Raw genomic sequence first — 26,508 nt, 5'->3', positions numbered from 1 at the left:
TCGTGATTCGCCCGTCTCGGCCTCCCAAAGTGCTGGGATTACAGGCTTGAGCCACCGCGCCCGGCCAGTCAAATATTTTAATATTGGTATTTTGAAAACTGGAGTTTGTGATTCTTGGCTACTAAAAAATTCGGGACTTTTTTCCTTATACTAACCACCACTCTGGTTTTATATAATTCATAGATTATCTGCCTATCTAGCCTTTTGTGTTCCCATGGAAGCATCATAAGGAAGTAATTATAAAATGTAAAAGCCTACCTACCTTGCCAACATTAACCCATTTCATAGTTTTGGAATCTCTTCTCCTTTTGGTTATCGAGTACATAATCCAGACGAGTATTAACTCCTCTCATTTTCTGAGACACTAAGTATTCTTCCCCATCAAATTCCAATAAAATGTTGCTACCACCAGAAACAGCTTTAGTAAACTGTCATTAGGTCCTTGCTTTAGAACGACACTGGAATTAGCAGTGACAGCCCCAGAGCACCTGGTGGGTGGCAGCCATGAGTACCACACCTGGTTACCCTACAGGCTGAGGGGATGTGCTTTGCCTAATCACTGCCCTGCACCACTGAGGATGGGCTCTCCATGCTCTTCAGTTGTGCCTATCCATCTCAGACCTGGGCCAGTGTCATTCAAAGTCATATCTGGTTATAACCCAAGTGAGTTTTAAGCTAGTGAACAGAATATTCTATGTTTTATTGGATTATACTTCCTTTTTTTTTGTTTGTTTTCTAAGACTTACTAGTTGGCCAAAATGAGTGACATCTTAAAATTCAAATGAGAGAGAGAGAGAGAGAGAGAGAGAGGAATCGAGATTTATGTGTGAAACACTTCTAAACATGCCCTATAAGTACAGTAGAATCTCCCCTTACAACCACACCCTGTAAGTGCTGTATTTTCAGAGCTGAACAATTAACATAAGGAGCATGAGTCAGGCTTTGAACAACTCTGTGGGAACCAGAAAGCCTTTTGCTATTAGGAATGATGTAAATTCCCCAAGGCTGGAAGAAATCCACAATGCAAGGCAGACAGGGTCATAAATAACAACAATGAATACTGCATATGCCACATAAAGTATTATGCTGCGATAGTGACACTCTCTTCAAATCTCGTATTAAATTCAATCACTGCCTTTATTTATTTATTTTTAAAATTCAGTTTAAAGAGCACTACGCATTTCCTTTGGGAACTTCAAAAACTCCTTTAAGAAGCAGAGCAGTCGGCTCTCATCCCAAATTCCTCTGACAACAATGAAGGAAAATGTCCTTGGAAGAAACGGGACAACAGAAAAGGTGACAGAGTGACAGGAGAAAATGTCCTGTTCAAAAAGTGTAAAATCTGTGACTTAGTTTTCATAAAAAAAAAAAAAAAAAAAAGAAAGAAAGAAAGAAAAAAGAGAAGAAAAGAAAAAGAAAGAGAAAGGCAAGGCGGGGTCTCCTGCTTACAAATTAAAACCACATTTGGCAATTTGTTGAAGGAGGCATATTTACATTTGTATGAAGACTGGGTGGGCAGGAAAAAAAAAGATTAGACTCCCTCTTCAGCCCCTGAGCTGTCAGGTCTCATTAGAAATCTCTTACTCTAACATTTCTAGGGTCAATTCACTCCCCTTTGTCTCTAAATCAAAGCCTCCGGTGCCACTCTCCCCTGCCCCCAAACAAGTATTCCTTAGGAAGCAGCTATCACCTGGGAACAGGATTTCCTAAAGGGAGTCGTCCTGATTACTAATGGCTTCTCACATCTGGCATCAAAATGCAATCTGAGGCTTATCCGGAGGCACAACGCCAAGATACAGATATATAATGTGTGCTAAGAGGGGTTGCAAGTGCCTTCTGGGCTTACGGGACGACCCTACTACTTTTCAGATTCTGCCATGAATAATGATCCCATCAGCTCTTGTAAAGAATGAAGATAAACCCAACATACTCAAAGAGGCTACCAAAGAGTTGGCCATCCAAAGTCCAGAATGAGGACATTCTGAGTCCCCATGGACTCAGATATTCCACAAATATCATTCCTTGGTATACTCTTTCCCAGCCATCTGCCTCATCCCCACTCTACCTCCTATTTTGTTTTACTTTTAGGTTACACTTTGAAGAGTTTTGATTCAAAAGTTTCTCTCTATAAAGAATGTCAGTACATAGTTCCAGGGCAAAACCAAACAGAAATAGGGCAAAGCCCTGGCCTCTAGGGAGATACCCTCCTTCAAACAACCTAAGCAGCCTACGCAGGCCACAGGGCAAGGGATCAGGACTTTTCTCCATCTTTGGGGGTATTCTGGAGACCACCAGCCCAAGGATGAAGACAGTCAACACTCATGTCCCAGTACAGAACCAAGGGGAAGGCTGAACAGATGAATGTTTGAGTATGATGATGGGTGATATTACCGTATTCCTGTATGGGCTGACCTGGGAAACACATTTTAAATTCCAGGATAGAAAGGACTGCAAAGAGAGTCCCCACCAGGATGAGCTAGGTGACTAAGATATCCTTCTTGCCTCTAATCAAAGAACAGGCTGATTTGAGATGCAGTTAGCAATACTGGGCTGGGTGCAGTGGTTCACGCTTGTAATCCCAGCACTTTGGAAGGCCAAGGTGGGAGGATAGCTTGAGCTCAGGAGTTCAAGCCTAGGCAACATAGTGAGACCTCATCTCTACAAAAAATTAGCCAGGCGTGGTGGTGCGCACTTAGAGTCCCAGCTACTCAGCAGGCTGAGGTGGGACGATCACTTGAGCCCAGGAGGTCAAGGCTGCAGTAAGCCATGACTGTGGCACTGCATTCCAGCCTAGGTGACAGAGTAAGACTTTGTCTTGAAAAAAAAAAAAAGAAGGAAAAAGAAAAAAGAAATACTGGGCAATGTTTAAGTCCCAAAAGCACATTGAAACTGTGGATAAACCAAGGAGCCACCCCACAGTGACTCACTGAAAACTGGTTTTGAACAGAACACTGTTGGATTAATGGGAGATAGGGAGAGAAGTTGGCCTAAAATGGCAGAGAAAGCACCTGCTCTTGAACTTCCAATCTCCTCATGCAGTCTATAAAGCATAGGAGGGGCTCCCGCAGGCCAGTGGGAAGACTGGCTGCATCAGAGGCATAGAACGAGTCTTTTGAAAATGGAGATTCCCAAGACCCCTCCCTGGAAGCTCTGATTCACGAGATCTGGGGTGGGGCAAGGGCATCTATATTTAGGTTCCAAGGTGATTCAAAAACTGCCGATATACATAACACAACACTCAGCAAGGCAGAGCAACAGATAAATACAAACTGGTACAATGAGACAGTCTTTGGCAAAGTGTGGTCTGTTTATCCCATGCATCAAAATCATGTGGGGAGTGTGTTAAAAAACGTTCTAAGTTCCACCCCAGAATTTGGATCTCTAGGAAGCAGCGTCAGGGCACGTATATTTTGGGCAAGCTCCTCGGTGATTCTGATACTCAGCAGAATTACTGAACTTCTGCCCTAAGGGCACACAGAATTGATAACTGAGCAGAATCCCACGGAATAATCCAATCAGGCAATACTGAACTCTGTACCTGGCAATGCTTGAAGCCCTTGAGGGAAAGGACCTTGCTTTCACAGAGCCCCTATCTCAATGGAGAAGACAACAAACAAACAAATAAACATGTGTCAGGTGGTGATGATGTTATGAGGAGAAATAAACATCCAAAGGGCCATGGGGTGCTATTTTAGATATGGCGGTCAGGGAAGGCCGTGGTAGGTAACAAGGTGGGCTTTACACTGAGACCTGAGTGAAGGACAAGCCACAGGAAAGAGCATTTTGGGCAGGGGGAAGAGGGAACACCAAGCTCTGAGGACAGAGTATGCCTGGAAGGTACAGAAACTGGAGAGTAAATCAGGGGAAGAGGTCAGGAAGCTGGAAAGAGGGGTGTGTGTGTGTGTACTGGTGGTGAAAAGGCAGATCTTGTGTGACTTTTGTAAGGATGGCATGTTTTATTGTGAGGAAGATGATATGCCCATGGAAGCTTCCTAGAAGAAAAGGGGCTTGACATTTTAAAAGGAATACCTTGGGCGTTGTAGAGGTACATGGTTACGAGGAGGAAGACTAGTGATGAGGCCTCGGCAATGATTGATTCATTCAGAGGTGATGGGTCCTGGAGAAGAGCCTGCTTCTTGGGGAGCAGTGGTTAGACTGGAAATATAATTTGATGGGAGACCCAACAAAATGTGCTGATGGACTGGATATAGAGAGTGGGAGAAAAAAAAGTCATTGGTGACTCCACAATCTTTGGTTTAAATAACTGGATGAAGGAAGTTGGCCTTTACCCATGCGGAAAACATAGTAAATTTAGGGTCAGGCTTGGGGAATAAGACCAAGAAATCAGTTTTAGGCGTTGCTATGGTATGACTCTGTCCCTTTCAAAATTCAGGTGCTGCCAATGTGATGGTATTAAGAGGTGGGGCCTTGAAGATGTAATTAGGCCATGAGGGCTCCACCCTCATGAATGGGATTAGGTGTCTTTATAAAAGGGCTTGAAGGAAGGAGCTGGAACTATTGTCCTTCTACCTTGTGGGGACACTGTTCCTCCTTTCCGGAGCATACAGCAATGAGACATCATCTTGGAGGCAGAGACTAGCCCCTCACCAGACCCCAACCTGCTGGTGACTCGATCCTAGACTTCCCAGCCTTGAGAATAATAATAAATTTCTGTTCTTTATAAGTTACCAGTCTCGGGCATTGTGTTACAGCAACACTGATGGACTAAGATAGTGTAAGAGTCCTCCTGGATATCTAAATGGAGGTGCTGAGCAGGCAGGTAAGATACAGGTTTCCGGCAGAGGGAGGTCTGAGCTGCAGACACAAAGTCCTCAGAGTCAGTCGGATTTTGGAAATGATTTTGGATGAGTAAAAGAAGTTGAGAACATGAGGAGGATTCAGGAAAATAGACTATGAGGGAAGCACCAGTGAGGAGGAGAAAAATCAAGACAGCATAATGCTCCTGGAGGCAAGAGAGAGTGACATGGAGGCAAGAGAGAGTGACATGGAGGCAAGAGAGAGTGACACGGAAGTGAAGAACGAAATGCCAATGAAAGTGACAACTGTTTGGAACACTGCCGACTGGTTATGAGTGAAAACTAATCACTGGAAGGAAGGTGACTTTGACATAAGCTGTTTTTGGTGAAGTGCTGGGATCCAAGCCTACCTGAGATGGGGTCAAGGGAGAAGTGCAAGTGGCTGCATTGGCACTTCTCCAGTATGGAGACAGACTGGAGACCAGAACTCCCGAGGAGAAACAGAATGTGAACTGTACAAGCAACTTGAAATTTTCTACAGACCCATTAAAAAAGTAAAAGGACACTTTTAAAGGTGAAATTACATTTCAATAATATATATTTAACATAATATAAAATATTATAATAAGTAATCAATGTAAAAAAATATTCAGATGTTTTATATACTAAGTGTGTGAAGTCTGGTGTGCACGTTATACTTACATTATTTCTGACGTCATATTTTAAATACTCCATAGTCAAATGTAGCCAGTGGCTACAAGTACTGGCCAGCACAGGTCTAGACAACACCACTTTGGAAGAATTTTGCAGTAAGGGGGAGCAGAGAAAAGGGGGCACCCACCACTGTCATCCTCAATACAGCTTGGTGAGGCAGATATTAATACCACGCCCCAGGGTCAGATGCTGCTGGCTAGAAACTGGTGTGACATGGACACACAGCATGGGATGGTAACACCACTACCCATCTGACAAACATGGCCTATGTTGGGAATGACTTGCAGCCAGCTCTCCAGCAACTGGCTGAAGGCTCTAACACAATAATATTAGTTGAGGTTGGAGTTTATGGGGGCAGATCTTCGGGGCCATGGCATTAGGCTACTGTCACTCCAAGAGTTCTTGGGGTGCACCAGCCAATCCTGGCTCATCCTGACCTCGTGGCCCACCCCGTATGATCCTCCTGGTACCCTTCATAGCCATACTGGAAGCATATGGCAGAAGCCATCCCACCAAACTCTTGTTTTTAGGATTGTAAAACATCATGTGGAGGCAATAACGGGATGAAAAAAAGCTATTCAATGTCATTAAAATTGTTCTCAAGGTAGGACTTCATGAATTCTCAGTCTTCATCTTTTGAGAGTTGGACCTGTTTTTCCCATGGTTATGTACAGGAGTTTCTTCTGATTCTGTTACATTTAACGCCAAATGAAAATAATTAATGGCCGGGTGCGGTGGCTCACACCTGGAATCCCAGCACTTTGGGAGGCCAATGTGGCCTCCCAAAAGGAGTTCGAGACCATCCTGACTAACATGGTGAAACGCCGCCGCTACTAAAAACACGAAAATTAGCCAGGGGTGGTGGCTCATGCCTGTAATTCCAGCACTTTGGGAGGCCGATGAGGGTGGATCACCTGAGGTCAGGAGTTCGAGACCAGCCTGACTAACACGGTGAAATCCTGTCACTACTAAAAACACGAAAATTAGCTGGGAGTGGAGGGGCATGCCTATGATCCCAGCTACTCGGGAGGCAGGAGAATCACTTGAACCTGGGAGACGGAGGTTGTGGTGAGCCGCGATCACACCACTGCACTCCAGCATGGGCAACAAGAGCGAAACTCCATCTCAATAATAATAATTAATAACCCAACCAAAAGATTTTAAAAGTAGGCAATTCACAGTAGAAGATTAGAAAACATACTCTTAGGGCATATTCAAAATGTTACTGCTTTTCGATTCCTCCTAATCACATCTGCTGAGAATGATACACTCAGAGTTGATCGAATCAGGCAGAGGCTCCAGGCACACGAGTCGCAGCACAGAGGTGAGAGGGAGTGGAGTCTAAGGTCTCATGTTCATTGTTGACTTGTCCCAGAGCCAGCTTCTCAACCCCTTGATGGTTGGTTTCTCATCTACCTTTCAGGATTGTTTGGGAAATTTAAATGCTGTGAGGTGTATGAAGTAACTCTGGAAACTGGAGAGTGCTGAACGCATTTTCAAAGCTGATGCCTTCACAAACCATATGGGGCTGGAGAGAAGGCAAGAGTGCCTTGTATTCATGAAGAAATCATGTGATTCTCAAAGTCCTTTCTCCAACATCTCATCTGGGCCCCAAGGAGTATTCATCAGGGCAGGTATTGTCACCATGTGATGGATGAGAAGAATGAGACTCACAAAAACTGAGGCCATGCACCATGCAACAGGGGCAGAAATGAGTCTAGGAAGCCTGCTCTCTGTGCAGTAGTACTGTCTTCACTTTGCCCAATGGCTGCAGTATCATTTGCCATCATAGTTAGATATGGACTTACAGAAAGAGAAGAGGACTTTGGCTCCAGTCACCTCTTGGTCACTACCTGACTGTGATATTTGGACAGCTGACATATTCTCTGAGCACCAGTTTCTTCATCTATAAAAAGAGAGATGATAATAATACCTCTATAGTGGATACTCATTCAGTTCCTGGAAGCAATGCTCAGATTTTGTTCTGGAAAATCACATCTTCAACCTCCATACATACTCATGCATTTCAAGAGATCTTGTTTCCATACCTGACTCCAGAAATGAGCCTATGGTTCAGGCCAATCAAACTACTGAATTCACAAGCCTCAAACAGATGCATCAGCCACAGCTGTCCTGGCAAGAGGCCTCACCTCCTCCCACTGGAAGGAAACAGACCTGAGACTGCGGGATCAACCACCACACATCAGCGGAGAGTGAAGCCAACACAGTGGAATCGGGAGCCAAAGATGGTGAGAAATGGAGACTTAATGATACTCTTTGTGTCTCTGATCAAGTTGTACCTAAAGTCTGGACTTCTCAGGGGCATGAGACAAAAACCTTCCCTTTTTTTGCTAAGCCGCTTTGAGTTGGCCTTTCGGTCTCTTGAAAATGAAAAGGTTCAAGACTGATACAATCTCTTCTCAGGTTTGTTGCACTGAATAGGTTATTGTATGTGTCAGCCCTCTGCAAATAATTAAAACCTTTTGCCAACAATAAAAGCAAATTAAAAGTATAATATATTATCAGCTTATTTGGGGAGCATATAATAGTGTCAAAGTATGAAACTGGAATTATTTTAATTTATAACGAGGCAAAAAGAAACGTTACAACCATACTTTAGTGGACACCACATGATTTTCAGGAGCATCGGCAATGTGAAATGTGACACATACGAAAGGCTCAGTTAGTTATAGAAAAGCAGCTCAAACAGAGCATGAATGACAATGACCACAATCTCACACCATGAGGCAACATGGTCACACAGAAGCCACCTGTCTTTAAAATGAGGGAGAAGTCTCTCTTTCCTAAATTTCACTTATAATACTTTTAAAATTTTTTGATAATAACGAAATAAAAAGGGCAAAACAGGTGGGACAGTCACAATGAACAATTAAAAGGATGGAAACACACAAGTATGTGTGTATTGACTCAAGGGAACTGAAGCAAACAGGAGGTGAAATGAAAAATGGCATCGTATGAATTCCACTGGGACTGAAGTTGTTTTTCTCTAAAGATGACAATGATGATGGACATTTGTTCTGAGACCAAAGGCAAAACACTTGGCACAGGGGCTGGCACCTGGTATGTGAGTCCGCATGAGATGTGCACGAAGCAGACATGACCTTCCCCATTTCAGACTTGAGGAAATTGATGCTCTGGGTGGCCAAGCCATCTGCCCAGTTCCCACAGTGAGGGGCAAGCCTTCATTCCACATGTGTCTGGCCCTGAGTCTGTCCTCTGAGGACTTCACTTCTCTGCCTTCCCATGAAAAGGGCGGGTCTCTAAGGGGAAGTAGAGCCAGGGCTGCTGATAATGCTGCCACTTGGGTTAGTAGTGAATACTCTCATTTTCTCTTTAAAATCATTTTTTAAAAGTTTTCTTTTCTTCTGAATTGATGCCAATGAAGCTCTTGGGTAGACTTGCGGAAGCACCCATAAGTGGTTGCAAACAGTATCACCCTAAACATGAAATCGGTAAAAATAATCAAGGAAGTTATTTTGCAGGAAGTATACATTTCACAGGGATTTTCCAGTTTACATTCACCTGCCCTCAAGAACCTAAAAATATATCCTGACCAACCTTAGACTCTATACTCGAGTCTCTGGTGCCAAACAAGTGACAAACTTGGACATTTTGAAGAATTTATGGGTTTGGGCCAACACTTGACATTGTGAGGCTTATCAACTGTTCTGAGAATTGGATGGAAGCTATTTAACTTTGACCAGAAAAAAAAATAAAAATACACTTTTTTTTTTTTTAATTTTAAGGAATTCATGAATCATAGGCTAGTAACCCCAGTTTAAAAGCAGAAGGGAAACATCTGTAAAAAATAGAGAAAACATAATAGGAATTACCCCAGGCAGAGTTGGGCCACTTTAGGAGGTCTTATTAAAAAAAAAATGCCTTCTCTGACAAAGGCCTGCGGTTGAAAAGTGCCAACACCTGAGGGAAGGCAGACAGCCCTCTTTCGGGATGATGAAAGAAGGATAATGTCTTTTCTAACATCTCACCTGACTGAGCACATGGGCCTGAACAGGGATGTGGTGGAGAGAGGTGGGTAAACATGAAGTCCAGCTGCATAGGGAGTAGGGCTAACCAAAAGGGAGCCCACAGTAGTCCTGGGCACTGATGGGAAAAGGGCCTAAGAGCTAGAGAGAACACACCACAGATGATTGTCTCATTTCAAAATCCTGCTCTGAGCTGGCCTTCTGCCCAGGGATGTGGAAGGAACAGCTCTTGCCATTTCCCTGGGACACAGATACTAAGGCCTCCTCTTTCCAAGACTCAGAGCTCATGATAGTAACAGCTTTTGTGAACTAGTCTGGGAACTTCATCCCCAGTTATGACACTGTTTCCTTGGGAAAATGAGTACTGAATTCTAAATCATCTGCTTACTAATGAACTCTCTGTGCTATCACTGTGGGTGTTCTGATGAAGATGTGCTTTTAGGAATTCAAGCCTGAGAAGTCTGCTGTCTCTTGATTCCTATGTACTTTAGAGAGGTGACTGGGTCCTTCCTCCAAAGCCGTATCTCAATGTGAGTCTGCAGCTAATGGAAATTGAAGGTGTTTAGCTGGGTGGTCGCTGCTGCTCCGCCTCCTCCTATTCTTCCTCCTCTGGATGTTGGTTAACAGAGCTCCCACTGAAGGTCATAAGTTTTTGCCTCTAGTGTGTCTCTTTCCCCACCACTGACTGGCTGGCTAAATGGGGGTTTATCACTTAACTCTCTGGTACTTCAGTTTTTATAGCTGCAAAATAAAGTTGAGCTGTGAAGTGGAGAAAATAATTAGGGAGCCGAGTTTCTTGGGAAAATATTAATAATATAAGCACATGGACAGTGTCAGGTATTTTTCTCCTTTCAAGTAGGAAGGAGAAGATTGTATAGCAGTCTGTTAATGAGGTGTTAACTGCATTTAAATGAAGACTTCTTCAGAGAAGAAAGGAAATGATGCTGATAAAAATTAACACTGTATAGTGCCTTAGACTTTCTATGACATTTTAATATTCATTATTTCACTTGCTCTTTAGGAAAACTTGAGAACACTGTACAGAAGGTATCATGTTTACCTTTGCTTAACCAGTTAGGTGATTAGTGCTCCCACGAAGCCAGATTACTTGTCTAAGGTCATCAGTGAGTAAGGGGAGAGGCAGTGGTCAAAGCCAGCTCTTTACATTTTAACTCAAATCCCTTTTCCAGTTGTTCTATTCCCCACCACATTCTTCCTAATCAAATCTATCATGTAAAGGGATCATCAATGGAGATCATGGGCCTCTGCACACGCAAAGACGCTCTATGAGCAAAAAACCACAAAGGATTGGGGACTAAGATACATCCTATTCCAACTTATCCTATCTAACGATCCTCATTCATTTAACCTATCCTATTCTACTTCAGCAAAGGGCAGGTTCCCTTTCAGGGATGGCAGTGGTGGGAGGAGGCACAAACCATCTTTTTCACAAATACTGCTGGCTAAACATTTGGGAAGATTTCATTATTAAGAAAAGAGAACAAAAATAATTTCATTATTAACAAATGAGAACTCAGGTTACTGTAATATACAAGCAAAAGACAATCTTTTAAAAAATGATCTCACCTGAGAAATATTTTTTTCTTATTTTCTCCATCTTAGTCTAGAAAAACTAACCAACAGAAGACATCTTCACCCCCACTACCAGCATTTTCAGAGGGTCATCCCTCTGCCAGTCCCTATAAGGGCAGGTGGGGATGGCGGCTATCCAAGGACAACAGCCCATCGTAGGCCACTTGCTGGGGGTGTGGCCCTAATCTATTCCCTAGCTATCTGTTGAACATGTTCTGACCCTGAGCCTTTGTCTTAACTGATTGGAAGGGGACAGGGCAGTCAGCCTTGGGAGGGGGCAAGCACCATGAGAGTTCTTTCACACTGAACAATAGTGTGACTTAAGAAAAGTGTTCTATTTAGTGCTTAAATATTGTCTCTTGGCAGTACGTCCCACTAATCTTTCTACTTAGATGATGCTAGTGAGGACTAGCCTTGTGTGGCTGATGCAGGTCAGCAGAACCTTGACGGCTATTTTGGCCACAACTCAAATGAAGCATAAGGCAGAGAACCCAAATATCTTAGTGGCATCCGCGAAATCCAGCTGCTAAGGGGCAAAGGAAAGCCTACTTCCTACAGATGCCTCATTGTCAGGTGTGCACCGATGGTGTGGCAGAGGCAGACAGAGCTTGGCTGTCCCTTAAACCAAAAGACCATAATTAGGATAATATTGGTCACTACACAGAATAAAAAGGACCTCATATCATAAACTAAAATACATTCCATAAAAGTATCAGAAGAAAATATAAGTAAATATTTATCTAAGTTTGAAAAACATAACACCAACATCATCAAAAGCAGAGATCATTACAGAAAACACAATTCTCAGGATAAACAATGTATCCTACCATATAGCACTGACATACAAGTGAAAGGAAAATGATAAACTCACTGAGAGTTACTTTCCTTACTAGATAAGAAGGCTTCATGTAGCAGAGTTTGTCAAATACAAAATCATCAGTAAAAAAAATGGACAGAAACACATAATTGACAAATAGGGTCCTAGTTAAAACACATACATACACACGGACCTCAGTTTATTAAGTATGATGTATGAAGAGATACCATCCAGATCATTAGCAGAGACTTTGCATTCAGAGTTGTGGCTAATTTTTATTTTCTTTATATATATTTGGATTAAAAACTTTTGTACAACGAATATATACAATATTGGTCATCAATTATTAGGTAAAATCTAAGTTCATAACATTGTAGAAAATGTGAAATATAAAAACAGCCTCTCTCTACTCAGGGAAATTTCCCTAGTGCTACAGGAATCTCTTGTTAATGTCTTCCATGCAATTTACCACTAGCGTTGTTTAGAAATAAGAAAAACAAAGGCTGGGCCCAGTGGCTCACACCTGTAATCCTAGCACTTTTAGAGGCCGAGGCGGGCAGATCACAAGGTCAGGAGATCGAGACCATTCTGGCTAACACAGTGAAACCCCGTCTTTACTAAAAACACAAAAAATTAGCCGGGCATGGTCGCGGGCGCCTGTAGTCCCAGCTACTTGGGAGGCTGAGGCAGGAGAATGATGTGAACCCAGGAGGCGGAGCTTGCAGTGGACCAAGATTGCGCCACTGCACTCCAGCCTGGGCGACAGAGAGAAACTCTGTTTCAAAAAAAAAAAACCAAAAAACAAAAAAACAAAAAAAAAACCAGAAATAAGAAAAATAATTTTTTTAACTCTATGATAGATCATGCAAAACCTGGAAAAGTCATCCACTACTTATTTCATTTTCTAAACACAAAAATAGAGAATTATTTTCTTAAATGATCTGATTTATACTTAAGAAAAAGCTCTCTTAGGAAAGTTAAAGGATTCTGTCATGAGGGTACAAATGTCAGTGCACAGTCAAATGTTAAGTAGTTTATTTCTTCTGTTCTAAAAACATAAGGCCTACAATGTTAGCTTATAATTTCTACTTACATCTTTCTTAAGATCAAATATAACTACCCTGGAAGTTTTGCTAATCACAATTTTTAAATCTGCAAGAAAATTTCTTCTTTGTGCAAAATTATTTTGTAGTTTTTATTTAGCTACAGTTTTATTTGCTTCCTCCAATAGAAATCCCAGGTGAGAAAAGATTTTTGAGATAATCTGATACCCTCCCCCTTGAATGACAGGAGGGCTATGGCCCACAAAGGGCTGGGTTATGCACAGCTGAGGACTATAACAGCCAAGCTAAAAACAACTCAGCCTTCAGTAGTTTATTATTTTGTATTCAAAAACTAGAAGAAGATTTCTTTACCACTAAACAGTAGTGTGCCTTAAGAGAAGTAGCTGAGTTAGTGCTTCAATATTGTTTCTTGACAGGATGCCCCAGTAATCCTTAGATGACGCTACAGTGAGGACCCAGCCTTGTGTGGCTGGCCTACGTCTGCAGAGTCTTAACAGCTATTTTCACAACTTGACCACAACTCAAAGAGTATAAGGTAGAGAACTCAAATATCTTAATGTAGCTATCCACTTGTAGGCAGTGATAGCACTACAGATCATTTTTAATTTCCAAAAGGATCACAGACTTTGAGAGCTTCGGTTTAAACGTAAAAAAAGTAGGTCTGGGGATTTTGGACTTTCCTTCTGAGGAAGAGTAGAAGAGATCCAATGGAACCCTTAAAGATACAGGTGCAGAGTGGAAAAATATTTAGGAAAAATGGAGGCCGTATTTGAATGACATTTTTAGGTCACCAGGATCTCCTTCAGCAGCCTTGATCTGCCAAACTGTAAGCTCCTTGAGGGCCAATGCGCTTTCTTACTTTTCTTTGTTTCCCTGGTGCCTACCAGAGTTCCCAGTATAGAGCTGGGACTTAGCAAATTATGTTAAAATGTGATGGTAAAAACAGATGGGAAGGCTGATCTCCAGAGACTAGAAGGAGTGGCTGTAACTAACACACAGTGAAATAGTAGCTTTGTCCTGACCCAGAAATGTCCCAGATATATACAGAGTTCTATGCTTATTTACACAACTTTAACAAAGAAATAATAGAAATAATAAATAATATTAAATTTCCCAAAGGCTCCAGGACTTTACATCTGAGAAAGAAAACAGTTTCCACATAGGCTCTTGGGTTTGTAAATAAGAAAATATTGTTGGAATGGAATGTAGTTGAGCGCAATCAAAATTCACTTTATGTTCTTCATATTTCTAAGGAAAAAAAGGTGAGGAAAAAACAAACCAAATAAAGGTAAAAACTCTCAAAAAGATTCCCCAGTTCTATATCTAGCAATAGGTCAAAACGGAGGCTACAAGAGTTTTTAGATTTCTTATGAGAAACTCTAGTAAGAAAAATACAATGACTCATTTCATAATAATGCCCTTTCTTCCCAAAGTACACATCACAGTTCCCACATCCCTAGCACATGGGCACTCTGTGCAGAGCTATTGCAACACAGAGGATCTCCCTGCACCAAAGTCCCTGAGTGGACAAGAGAAACGCCAACAGTGACAGCAGGGACAGACCTCCCTGGTGCTGCGGTGCTTAGGGGCAGCGTGGCTGCATTCGCTCTGCTTCGTAAAGGAGGGGGATTACTCCCTTTGTACTGCCTGATCTGGAACAGCAGTTCTTTTGTGCAACTACCTTTAAGAACTGGGGAGCTAAGTGCAGCTGGCTTCCTTGTCTACAGGTTGAAAGAATCCCTTGACAGAGTAGTTTTGAATAGACGCTCCCAGATTTCCTAACCAATTGTCACTTAGACATTGAGAATCCAAAAAAAAAAAAAAAAAAGATGAAGGAAAGGGAAAGTGTGCTCTCAAGGCTACAGCACGAGTAAGGCACCCAGGCTGTTGCTCAAGTACTAGTTCACTCCCCTGTCACTTCTGTGGCTGCAGAAGGGTGAGTTAAGTCAACAGTTATACAAAAACAACTGAAGTTTACTGCCAAGAAATCTCTCCAATATAGCTACTGCGGGCACCAATTTTCCCAGCCTTGCCCAGTCAGATGTTCTTGAGAATCGCTGTCAAGAGAAAATGACACGGCTCCTGCCCTTTGGTGAATATCCATGTAAAGTGATACAAGAATTCAAAGCTTGAAGGAAGTCCAGGGAACACTCACAGGAGCCTGACATCACTGGCTTTGGGCATTTGAAGTATAGAACGAGTGATAAGAATGCCTTCTCTCAGGCAGAAGGCAGTTCTGGAAGGGAAGGGCTGTTTATTGATCCTTAAATAGCTGAGACAGGCAGACTCTGTAGAGGTCAAATATCAATGAGAATTAAACTACAAGACACTTCTGGTGGAAGGATGGTGTAGTTGGCTTGATGGGCCATTTGTGGGAGAGGGACCTTTACTTGACCTGGGTCTTTTATTGCTTCTAGTAACAACAGGCCTGAGGAAGTGGTGGGCTGGAGGCCTGTGAGGAGGGGAGGTGGCAGAGGTGAGCAGGCTAGGCAGAGGGACACACAGAGCTTGTGCCCGGAGATGAAGCTGTTGAGTAGTGCCAGGCTGTAGCTGACATATGTGGCCGGGAAAATGCGTATGTGAAGAGACAGAGGTGGAGTAAATGAGCAACTGAAGAGACAGAAACTGACCACAACTAAAGACAATCACTCAAAACAAGGAACGAACCTCGTGATGGAAATGGCATTTTCCTCATAAGTTAACATGGTTAACTCTGGTCATGTTATTGCTGGTTATCAGAACATTTTAAAGATAAAGCAACTGAACTCAGTCATGTAAAAGGCTCAGACTGGTGAGATTTTCAGAATGAAAATTCTCAATGTTTAGGAAGTCCTCCAGATTACAGGATTTATATGACAGCCGCTATAGAAAACTTACATCTGTATAAATACCAAGGCCCCTAAGGGGGATAATATTTCATTTGTATTGAGATGTTTTAATCCCTCCTTAATAATTTAAGATGCTAAGTATTAATATTGCATATCAGATAGAAGATCTAATTTCTCCTGTATTTCACTTGAAAGTAATAATACTTTCTGGAACAGTTAATTGTTGTTTTCTTAAACCATAGATCAATTTCTTCCTTGCTCTGAATCAGTTAAGCTATATTATAGTTTAGATGTATGCCCATGGCACTGCCACTTTAGTATTTATTAGTTTACGAAGACAACTCAACATCCTGGACATATTTCAAAGGACAAACTTACTGCTTTTCACCAAATTTGCCTCATTCATTTAATGTGTATTCTTAAGAGTTTGACTGACGGATGAAGAAGAGGAGATATGAACCACACTGGCTGTTGCGAAGCGTTCCTCTGCACCAAACACAGACATTTAAATTTAAATACAGGTTCTCTGCTCTTTACTTTTCCTGGGTCTCTACTCACCCTTGTAGCCTCTGAAACACTCTTCTTATGTATTTATTTAAGATGAGATAAGAAGCTGGTTTTAGATGATGTGGGCCAAATTTCAGATTTCATATGGATTAAAAAATAATAAACATCAAGGGTAATCTAATATTCCCATAAATTATTTTAGAAGCATAATAATCATGTCATTCTTCATGGCCCGGTTAATGTCTGCTGGTTTTTTTTTTCTCTTTGTTAAAGATTCAAGTCATATGTCCCTGTTCGTTAAAGATTCAAGTCATACGTCCAAAAATACGGGAAAAAAACTCTGTGTAGAAGTCAGGCAGACTGGACCGTGGCTGCAGCAAACACACACATGCAACAAGGAGATTCTCAAGTGTACATGCTCAGTTTAAAAGACAAAGCAGTCAGCTGCAATTCTGAGTCAGTTTTCTTTATCTATTTGAAGAGACAACTCCAATAAAACAGAAACAGGCCCTGTTGGAGCTCAAGACTTAGCATGAGAAAAGGGAGACAGAGAAGGAGACAGACAGAGAGAGAGAGAGAGAGAGAAAGAGAGAGAGAGAGAGAGAGAAAGAGAAAATGAACCCTATCAGCTGTGAAATAATACACTGGGGAAAAGTACTGGTTCTCATGAAAATGTCGGTGAATCACCATGGAATAAAATTTAAAAGCCACTGACCCCAATGAAAGCCTCCAGTGGAAACATGTGGATTTCGCTTCATTTCACGTAAAGACTTTTCTTTATTTCATTTAAACACTATCATAAGCACCATCACAGCTTTTGTGATGTGCTGCTTTCTCATTTACAATTGATATGGAAAAGGTACTGCTGATTAAAATGGTCTTCAGGAAAAGAAGAACAATGCACAAATTAGTTGATATAACCATGTAAAACAGGTAGCGCTCTTCTTGTTCCCTTAAAACATGCGTTGAGTGCTCATCAGCTGAACGACAACAGCAGACAATTCTTTTTTTCTATTTTTTGCAGTAACTCAGCATTTAAGCAGACTTATTTGTAGAATTTTTTCATACTCACCAAATCTTCATTCTGATTTGCTAAAAGATCACGACTGAATGCAAGCTGACTGACACAAACCACAAATCTGTCAGGGAATACATGGAGTTCTGTATAAAATGAAGAAAAACGAGTTTAAAGGCGTCAAAACACTCTAAACACAGAATGGTTGTCCCAGATTTTTGTTCATTTTAAGTTACTGCAATACGCAGTAACAACAGAAAACACGCGTCTCCCCTCTCCTCCCATCCTTTCAGCGTTTGCTAGCAATAGGGCAGGGTGAGCGCAAAGCTCTAGGGAGAGCTGACCAGGCTGCAAATGGGTCCACCTGCGCCCTGGGACCATTACATTGCAGGAAACCCCCAGGCAGAACCTCTGCAGCCTCCCCTCTGTGTCAGTTGGCTGTTTGCTGATTAGAACTCCTATTTGGAAAATAGGATCAATGTTTTCAAAATGAGCAGGTAAGACTTATAGAGGAAGAGGAATATTAGATAAAATCTAAAAATGTGACCTATCAATGTTTTTCCTAGTTACTTTACTTATCATCTCCTTGGTCAGCTAGTCTTAGAGAGGTCCCTGACCCTGGAGGGCAAACTACTAATCTGAATCAGGCTGGGAAAACAGCAGCTTCTCTTAGGAATTAATGAACCAACTATTAAGAAAATGGATAAATATATAATAAAGATGGTAAAATTACACCATATTCATAGTAATCTATTATTGCTGCTTCTTAAAACAAAACCACAACTTCCCATTGGGAAAGACTGAATGAATCACTGAACTGGACTCCTCGGCATTCAATGAAAGGAACGCAAGGTAGTAATGACATCCGGATCTTTCCTTCTCTCATCTGTCTGTCCATCCATCCATTTGTTCACCAGCCTCCAGCTACCCAGGCGTGACGTCTGGAGTGATGCTGAGCTGATGCCAACAGTGTATGTTCCAGGTGGGTGGGGAGGGGCTCTTCTCCCTTTTTCATACTTGGTTGTACTGCTTGAATATTTTTATGATACACATGTCTGATACTTGTGATAGAAATCAAGTCATTTTTCTAACAAAGAAAGCTTCCCTCTTACATGAGACCAATTTTTTTAAAAGATGGATATTATGAATCAGGTGAGTAAAGCCTTTTAGGTACATTGCACATGATGGCAATGACTGTTTGAGGTAATAACGTTATCTCAATTTGATATACCGCTTAGAAGCCAAGCAAGAAGGTGTCAATTGCATGGACACAGAATTTAAACAAGTTACACCTTATACTACTAGACTAGCTTAAATGATCCCAAAAGGCCTAAGGAGTTGTTGTTCCAGTAGCAGCTCTCTCCTTATCCTGTCAACCACTGCTGTCTCCTTGGCAGTCACCCTCCTTATTCCAAGTTATCCTATTCAGAACAGCAGGTTAACAGTTCTAAAAAAAGAGCTCCACTCATCCTGCTCCAAAACCTACCATGGCTCCCCAGTGCCCAACATTCAAAGCCCTCCATGATTAGGGATTAACCTGTTGTTCTGGTCTCACTCCCAATTAGTCCTCCTCATGAGGAAAGCCCCCATTTCAGGTGGGGGCCTGGGTGTTTTTAAACTTTGATCCCATGTGGGTATGATATCTGGCTAGGTAACTAGAGATGGACTTTGAAACGCCAGAACAAAATTAGCAAAGCAGTTAATATTTATTCATTAGTTCTTAAAAGATCTTATTGAGATAAATGGTAAATAGCCTTTTTATCATTTTATGGGAGGGGAAAATGAGCCACAGAATTCATTATTTGTCCACCTTCCCCCCACAAAAAAAATCATAAAATTGAAATACAACAGTTTATTAGTGGATCAGAACTGGAATTCAAAATTATCAGTTCTATCAAATAATTCCTTTGTATTTGCATTTCTTCCTCTGAAAAGTAACAATGTTAGAAGGGCAGATTTTAAACATTTTGGTGCCAGGTATTAACAGAAAGCAACTTCTGCACCCTTTTGTTCTGTTTAGGTCATTATTGAGAGTTGCATTATTTTAATATTTAATTAAATATTTAGGCAATGATAGTCCTTATCATAAAGGGTACAGATACAAGGTTAGCTGACTTATTTTACGAGAGAGTTGAACAAAGTGGAAGGCCTGTTAAGAAAGCAATATATCTGAGGCTGGGTATGTTGGCTCATGCCTGTAATCCCAGCACTTTGGGAGGCCAAGGTGGGAATACAGCTTGACCCCAGGAATTTGAGATCAGCTTCAACATAGTAAGACCCCTTCTCTACCAAAAATTAAAAAAAAAAAAAAAGAGAGAGAGAGAAAAAAATTAGCCAGGCATGGTGGCACACACCTGTGGTCCCAGCTACTTAGGAGGCTAAGGTGGAAGGATCACTTGAGCCTAGGAGGCTGAGGCTGCAGTGAGCCATGACTGCACCACGGCACTCCAGCCTGAGTGACAGAGTGAGACCTTGTCTCGAAAACAAACAATAGCAAAAAAGAGAGTAATATATTGGAGCAGAGTTTATAGTTAAGAAAATGCAGATAATCATGAAGATTCCACAGCAAACCTCTACACAGTTAATTTTTTAAAGTTCCTATTTCATGTCTTTTATATATATATACTGAAATCGTCCATGGAAGGTGACCTACATTTTCTTTCCAGTGCTCAGATCAACCTGGAGAAAGATCATTAGCTTCTGACTTTACTGTTGCTGGCTGGACAAGTTTGAAATCATATCCTTAGGGGACATCTAGACTTGGGGAAGTGACGTGGGAAAGTGGCCTCATCACACACCTAGGGAAAGCTCTGAGAGCTCTGGGCTGGGAAAGAGCTTTCTTGTGTACACACCTGCTCCATATGCCAGGGCCTTGGTGTACACAGACAATACTGAAGTGATTCATAGTTCAACTGTGTTGAGTCACTCTGAAAACTCAAAGAAAGTGCTGAGATGCATCAGGAAAGGAAAGCATGATGTGGCCCGGCTCAGTGTTCTCAGAGAGGCAGTAAACACAGTACAAGCTGGGAGGAAAGAAATCACAAACTTTTGGACACACTCAAGGACATGAAGGCAATGAAACAAGCAGGACTCTCCATTCCTTAATTTTCATCCCTTCTCTATCTAGGGCAAGCAGATAGTGTGAAATGTCTGATAAACCAAGAAATCGGCTTCTTACCAGCATTCTGTGAGCTCCTGATGCAGCGAAGACGTATCCCTCTCTTGAGAAAATAGGCTGTGATTTGAAAGCCATAACCTGTAAAGTGAAAGGGAATATCACACTAAGTTAAAAGTTTGTTTGCCACTAAATCTCAGGTTCGGCCCGGTGCCTGCCATATAAGATGCATTCAGTAATTATTTAGTAAATGAGGCTGCGCACGGTGACTCACGCCTGTAATCCCAACACTTTGGAAGGCCAAGACAGGCGGATCACTTGAGGTCAGAAGTTCGAGACCAGCCTGGCCACCACGGTGAAGCCTTGTCTCTATTAAAAATACAAAAACTAGCCGGGTGAGGTGGCGGGCACCTGTAATCCCAGCTACTCAGGAGGCTAAGGCAGAAGAATTGTTTGAACCTGGGAAGTGGAGGTTGTAGTGAGCTAAGATCACTGCACTCTAGCCTGGGTGACAGAGTGAGACTCTATCTAAAATAATAATAATTAGTAAACAAAAGAATAAAGGAATTAACAGAGGGCTTCTCTTGAGAGGTAAGGGTGAACATTACTATCTTGCCTCTTCCAGGAGGCCTGACTATGACGCCTGGCATAGTCCCTACTCCCTGAAGTGTCTCAGCTACTTCAACTGTAAAATGAAATAAATGAAGAGGTCTAATGTGCCTGAAAATTAGAACTTTCAGATGGGATAATTCAGTTGGAGCTTGCAAATAGATCTTAGCCACCTTCTGATACTCACTGCTTATTAGCTCATAAAAAGAAGCAGTTCATACCTATTTGAGCATGGATGTATTTTGCCTATAAATAAATTAATTCAAGTATGTCAAAATCTTTATATAGAATGAGATGAAAAGAAATGTGACATGAGTAAAAAACTAATTTCTCCAACTCACCAGAGTGGCCTAAGTGAAAGAGACAGAGCATTAAGTGTTGGCAAGAATGTAGGACAACTGGAATTCTCATACACTGCTGGCAGGAATACAAATTGGTACAGCCACTTTGAAAAAAATGCTTGAGTATCTAAAGCTGAACTTAGGTATGAAGATACAGTGTTCACAATAGCACTCTTCACAACAGTCTCAACCTGGAACCAATGCAAATATCCATCAACAGTAAATTTTTTAATGGGGATACAGTCACACACTGAAATACTATATTGTCTCTAAAAATGAATGAGCTACAGTTACAGGTAATAACAGAAATACATCTCACAAACATAATGTTACATGAAAGAAGCCTGACCCGGAAGAGTAAATGCCATGTGTGAAAATGGAGACATTATCATTCATGTTACAGGGTGGCAACAGATTTTCAGATGGGTCACAGAAAGTGCCAGCTTAATTTCTTCCTCCCTCCCTTCCTCCTCTCTTCTGGCTTCCCTCCAGGTATAAACTACTTTATTGATGATTTTCCTAAAATCATAGTAAAACTGTTCCTGGTTATCGCAGTCAGCAGTCAAGTTATTTGGTAGAAGAATCAGAAGCAAAAGGTCCACCAGAGCAGGGTGAGGGTACTCCTGTGTCAAACTGGAGCGGCCAAGAGTTGCAGGAAGTAATCTCTAGGACTGTCAGATTCTCCAAAGTCCATGACTATGGTTGTTCTGCAATACCTTAGGTAAAGAATACAATTAAAGAAGTTTCCACTTTCATATTCAGTATCCTACTGACACTCCTGTAGAAAGACCCAGGACATCAGTGACCCCAGACTTGATGCTGTCTAAACAAGCGATGGTTCTGACAGAACAATTGCTTTAGTCATGCAGATTGTGCAATAACAGTGACATCTATGAAAGGATAATCTCCGGATTTACTGAGATAAAATATATTTTTTCCTAACACACTTGAAAATAGATTGCATTTCAGTCATGTGGCTTTCTTCTGCTTAAAATGTCAAACAAAATATACACACCACTGACATTACTCTGAGTGCTTTAAAACAAATATGTTATTTCTTAGGTCACTGAGAGAATGGAAGTCATTCCTACATCTGTTTATTTGTCCAACTGCTGAGGGAAGAAGTGGAATCCTTAACAATTTGCGACTCACAAACACATATAGCAAAATTTAAAAGTGTTTTTCAAGTATTAATTTATAATGCAAGTCTTCCAAAGAACTGAGAAAAAAATATATAATATCTAAGTTATTCTACCTTTGCTGATCTATAGGTCTAAGCGATTAAGATTCAGGAGGCATGTTCAAAATTTCAAAAATATTCTTCCTATACAAAATCTTTAGCAATAAAATGTTATTATCGGTCCCAGTGTGGTGCTCATGCCTGTAATCTCAGTACTTTGAGGGCCCACAGTGGGAGGATTGCTTGAGGCCATGAGCTCGAGACCAGCCTTTGAAACATACTGAGACCCCACCTCCATTCAAAAAATACAAAAAAACATTAGCTGGGCATGGTGGTACATGTCTGTAGTCCCAGCTACTCAGGGGGCTGAGGCAGGAGGATTGCTTGAGTTTAGAACTTCAAGGCTGCAGTGAGCTATGATCACCACTGTACTCCAGCCTGGGCGACAAAGCAAGATCCTATCTTAAAAAAAAAAAAAAAAAAAAAAAATTATCAGGAAGGGGCTACATCTGAAGTTGACCATGAAAGCTACAGTTTTGAGTCCAGGAAGCCTGGTATCTGAAGATACTATTTGAGTGATAACTAAATCCTATTTGGACTGCTGAACAATCAAGTCTCAGTATGACACTTTCCCCTATAGAAAAAGAAAGCAGTAAAAGGCAGATTTCAAGTGATTTGTTACGGAAATTAGTAGGAGAAATTAGTTTATTGAAACCTTGACCCCTACACCTCCCACTCCTAGGACAGAACTAGGTTAAAAGGAATCATTTCTAAATGGCATATTGTTATTAGTGGTTTCAGTGGAAAACCTGCTCAAATGGCACCTACAAGAGAAATGGCAAGTTTAACATGTAAAAAAGATTTGCACCTGCTTAGTCCAAATTCCACTGGTCATATGAAACTTTATTGTTTAATGAGAAACTTAAGGAGAGATTAAACACAAAAGGTACTATGTCAGTTCTTATGGCAAACTAAATTTGATATACAAACAGAGAAAAGTATTGGTGCTTGAAACATACTGAACTGAAATGCTTAGGAAGATGTATTCCATTTATTTATAGATAACAGGCAATGATAAAGACTACATTCTTATCTTTGCTCTTAATGAAATCGCCTTCACAGAGTTCAGGAAGCCACTGAGATTTTGTACTTACCCAGGGCTAAAGCAAAGTTCCACTACTCTCTAAAGCTAAACAGCAATTTGGCAAAGAATCCAAGAGGCCTTTTGCTTTTCCTACTTGGGGCACCAGCTCCCAGCTTGTTATGCTGGCATTTTAAATGCAGAAAACTTGTCAGTAGAGCAAATGGAAATCATAAAGTGATCATCTTCTCCTTTGAAAACTACTGGATGACCGTATTAAGAGTATAAGGCACTTGCAAATCACATTTCAGTATGCCTGTTTTCTTGCTGGCGATTGTGGTCCTCCTAAATCTGAGAAGGCTGTCTTTAGACACAGGAAGAGACCTGGGTTAGAGGGAGAGAAAGCTTTGCAATAGAAACATCTTACCACCAGGCGTCTGTGGATATGTGCATTTCCAGAAACAATTGTTATTTTTATTTTTGAATTGCTTAATGTAACACAATCATCTAGTTTCAGCAAGATCCCATCTTCTCCCCTGGCCCCCAAGCAGCCCCAAAAGTCTCCAGTTCTTGTGCCACCATTTGCTTTCTGTATGTCGTAAAAAGCTGTTGTACTTCTCCCTATCCTTCTACAAACAACCTCCAAAGCGGCAATGAAGCCTCAAATGATTACTTTTTACCACACTAACTTTCTTCTGGCTTACCTAAGTTGTTCATCAAAAACTATTAAGTCTCTTTAAAAAAAAAATGGGGAGGTGATCAGTAATGCTTATGAAAGAAAGAAAGGACAAATGAGTCCTGCTACTATTTTATTTCATATTCTGTCTAAAATAAGCTGCTCCAAAATGGCTGTACTAGAAATTTGCAGTCTTCATAAACAGAAAGGCAAAAATTACGACAAAAAAACTCAAATATGAGTTGAACAAATTCCATCCTGGCTTAGCAAGGCAGTAGATTAGTTTCAAGTAGTACTGTGCTCCAATGAGTAATGGTTTTAAGGGAGGGGTCATTTATTTGGGTTGTTACAGTTCACAGTCCCAAGACACTGAGAGCAAATATTCAATGAGAGATTTTTACTGTAAAACTATCCAGCCTCACTTGTTTTCCAGGGGATTCATAGCCAAGGCGACTTGAGCTTCCCCACAGCTGCCAAGGGGAGTCTGTGGTCTGGTGCGTAACAGTGGGAAGCCCTCTCCCACAGCTATTACGAGACCATTCATGGAGGAGCCTGGGAAAATGCCTCTATGTGGCTTGGTGAGCCATCAGGACCTCCGGGCAGGTGAACTCTACTTCACTGTGGACCCCACCCACCACCTGTGTGGCTCTCTTCCAGCAAAGCCTCCTCCCAAACTACAAAGCAGGTTCAGGAAGACCTACGATGCCCCTCAGTACTTCTCTCCCTGAGATGACTCCTTCATTATTAACACCACTTAGATAATCTGAAACATTTCAAACATTCAGGAAACTAGAAAAAGGTCAGGAACATCCCAAAACCCACCATCTAGATTCAATAATAGTTAATATTTTGCCTTATTTCATATACATATTTTATAAACTCTTTCAAAGTAGACATCATGAAACCTTACTCCTAAACATGTGAGCATAGCTCTTGAGCAACAAGGAAATCTTCCTTCATCACCACGACACTATTATTACAACTGAGTATGACATTATCGATCAAATAACCATCTATATTCAAATTTCTCCATTGTCCCAAAATGTGTATCACTGATCTGATTTTCCTTTGAATCGGATCCAACCAAAGATCATGGATTTTAAGAGATGTATTTGCTTACATCTTCTTTAATCTAAAATAATCTCCCTTTACCTTTTAAAAAAAGAACTCTGAACTTTGGAAGAGGATCAGGCTAGTTGTGTTATAGAACAAACCCACTGTACATTTGAATTTTTTTTTTTGAGACAGGGTCTTGCTCTGTTGCCCAGGCTGGAGTGCAGTGGTACAATCATGACTCATTGCAGCCTCAACCTCCCAGGCTCAGGTGGTTCTCTCACTTCAACCTCCTGAGTAGCTAGGACCACAGGTGCATGCTACCATACCCATCTCAGTTTTAAAATTATTTTTAGAGACAGGGTCCCTCTATGTTGCCAAGGTTAGTCTTGAACTCCTGGGCTCAAGTGATCCTGCTGCCTGAGCCTCCCAAAATGCTGAGATTACAGGTGTGAGCCACTGAACCCAGCTAATTTTTTTTTTTTTTTTTAACTTCAGTTGCCTAAACACAAAATGTCAACCTGTAAGCTCTTTTAAAATGCCAGTCATTTATTAATTTTGACTTCTCCTTTAACTGCTTTAGGAAATTACAGGTTCAAACTAAAGTTATAATGACAATGCAAAGACTGGCATACAGATGACTTGAAAATTTGGTCCTAATGATAATTTCAAAGAAATCAAATTATGAATTTGTAGACACTTGAAATTTTGGTGAAGATAAGCTTACTTAGGTAGGTTGGATAGTGGTCTGATATTTGCTTTAAGAAAGGGCACTTTGTCACAATCAGATTACTATATGCTAACCTGGAAGCAGCTCTGCATTGCACGCCAGTTCAGACATGTGACTGTTTCCAGTCTGAAGTCATGAGTCAGTTCTCAAGCTCGGTTGTGATTTAATAAGAGGACAGGAAGAAAGAGGCTGATACCAACTGAGTACTGACAGTATCTTGGGTATTAGACTAGACTAGGAACATACAACATATTTAAAAGATGAAGAGGCCAGGCGCGGTGGCCCTCACCTGTAATCCCAGCACTTTGGGAGGCCAAAGTGGGCAGATCACGACGTCAGAAGATTGAGACCATCCTGGCTCACATGGTGAAACTCTGTCTCTACTAAAAATACAAAAAAATAGCCAGGCGTGGTGGCATGC

At 41.3% G+C, this 26,508-nt stretch overlaps 1 protein-coding gene across 1 annotated transcript in view; it reads right to left on the bottom strand.

The window, feature by feature from the left end:
* Positions 1-26,508, bottom strand: part of SLX4IP (SLX4 interacting protein) — a 198,141-nt gene that overhangs the window by 3,122 nt on the left and 168,511 nt on the right. The window contains exons 5-6 of the mRNA XM_011998755.1: positions 20,481-20,558; positions 17,360-17,448 (exon numbers count right to left, since the gene is read on the bottom strand). Coding sequence (XP_011854145.1) covers positions 17,360-17,448; positions 20,481-20,558 — 167 coding nt within the window. The remainder of the gene's footprint in view (positions 1-17,359; positions 17,449-20,480; positions 20,559-26,508) is intronic.

The sequence above is a fragment of the Mandrillus leucophaeus genome, unplaced genomic scaffold (assembly GCF_000951045.1).
Source record: "Mandrillus leucophaeus isolate KB7577 unplaced genomic scaffold, Mleu.le_1.0 Scaffold116, whole genome shotgun sequence".
Classification (NCBI taxonomy): domain Eukaryota; kingdom Metazoa; phylum Chordata; class Mammalia; order Primates; family Cercopithecidae; genus Mandrillus; species Mandrillus leucophaeus.
Note: the sequence above shows the minus strand (reverse complement) of the source record. Positions and strands in the feature narration are given on the sequence as shown.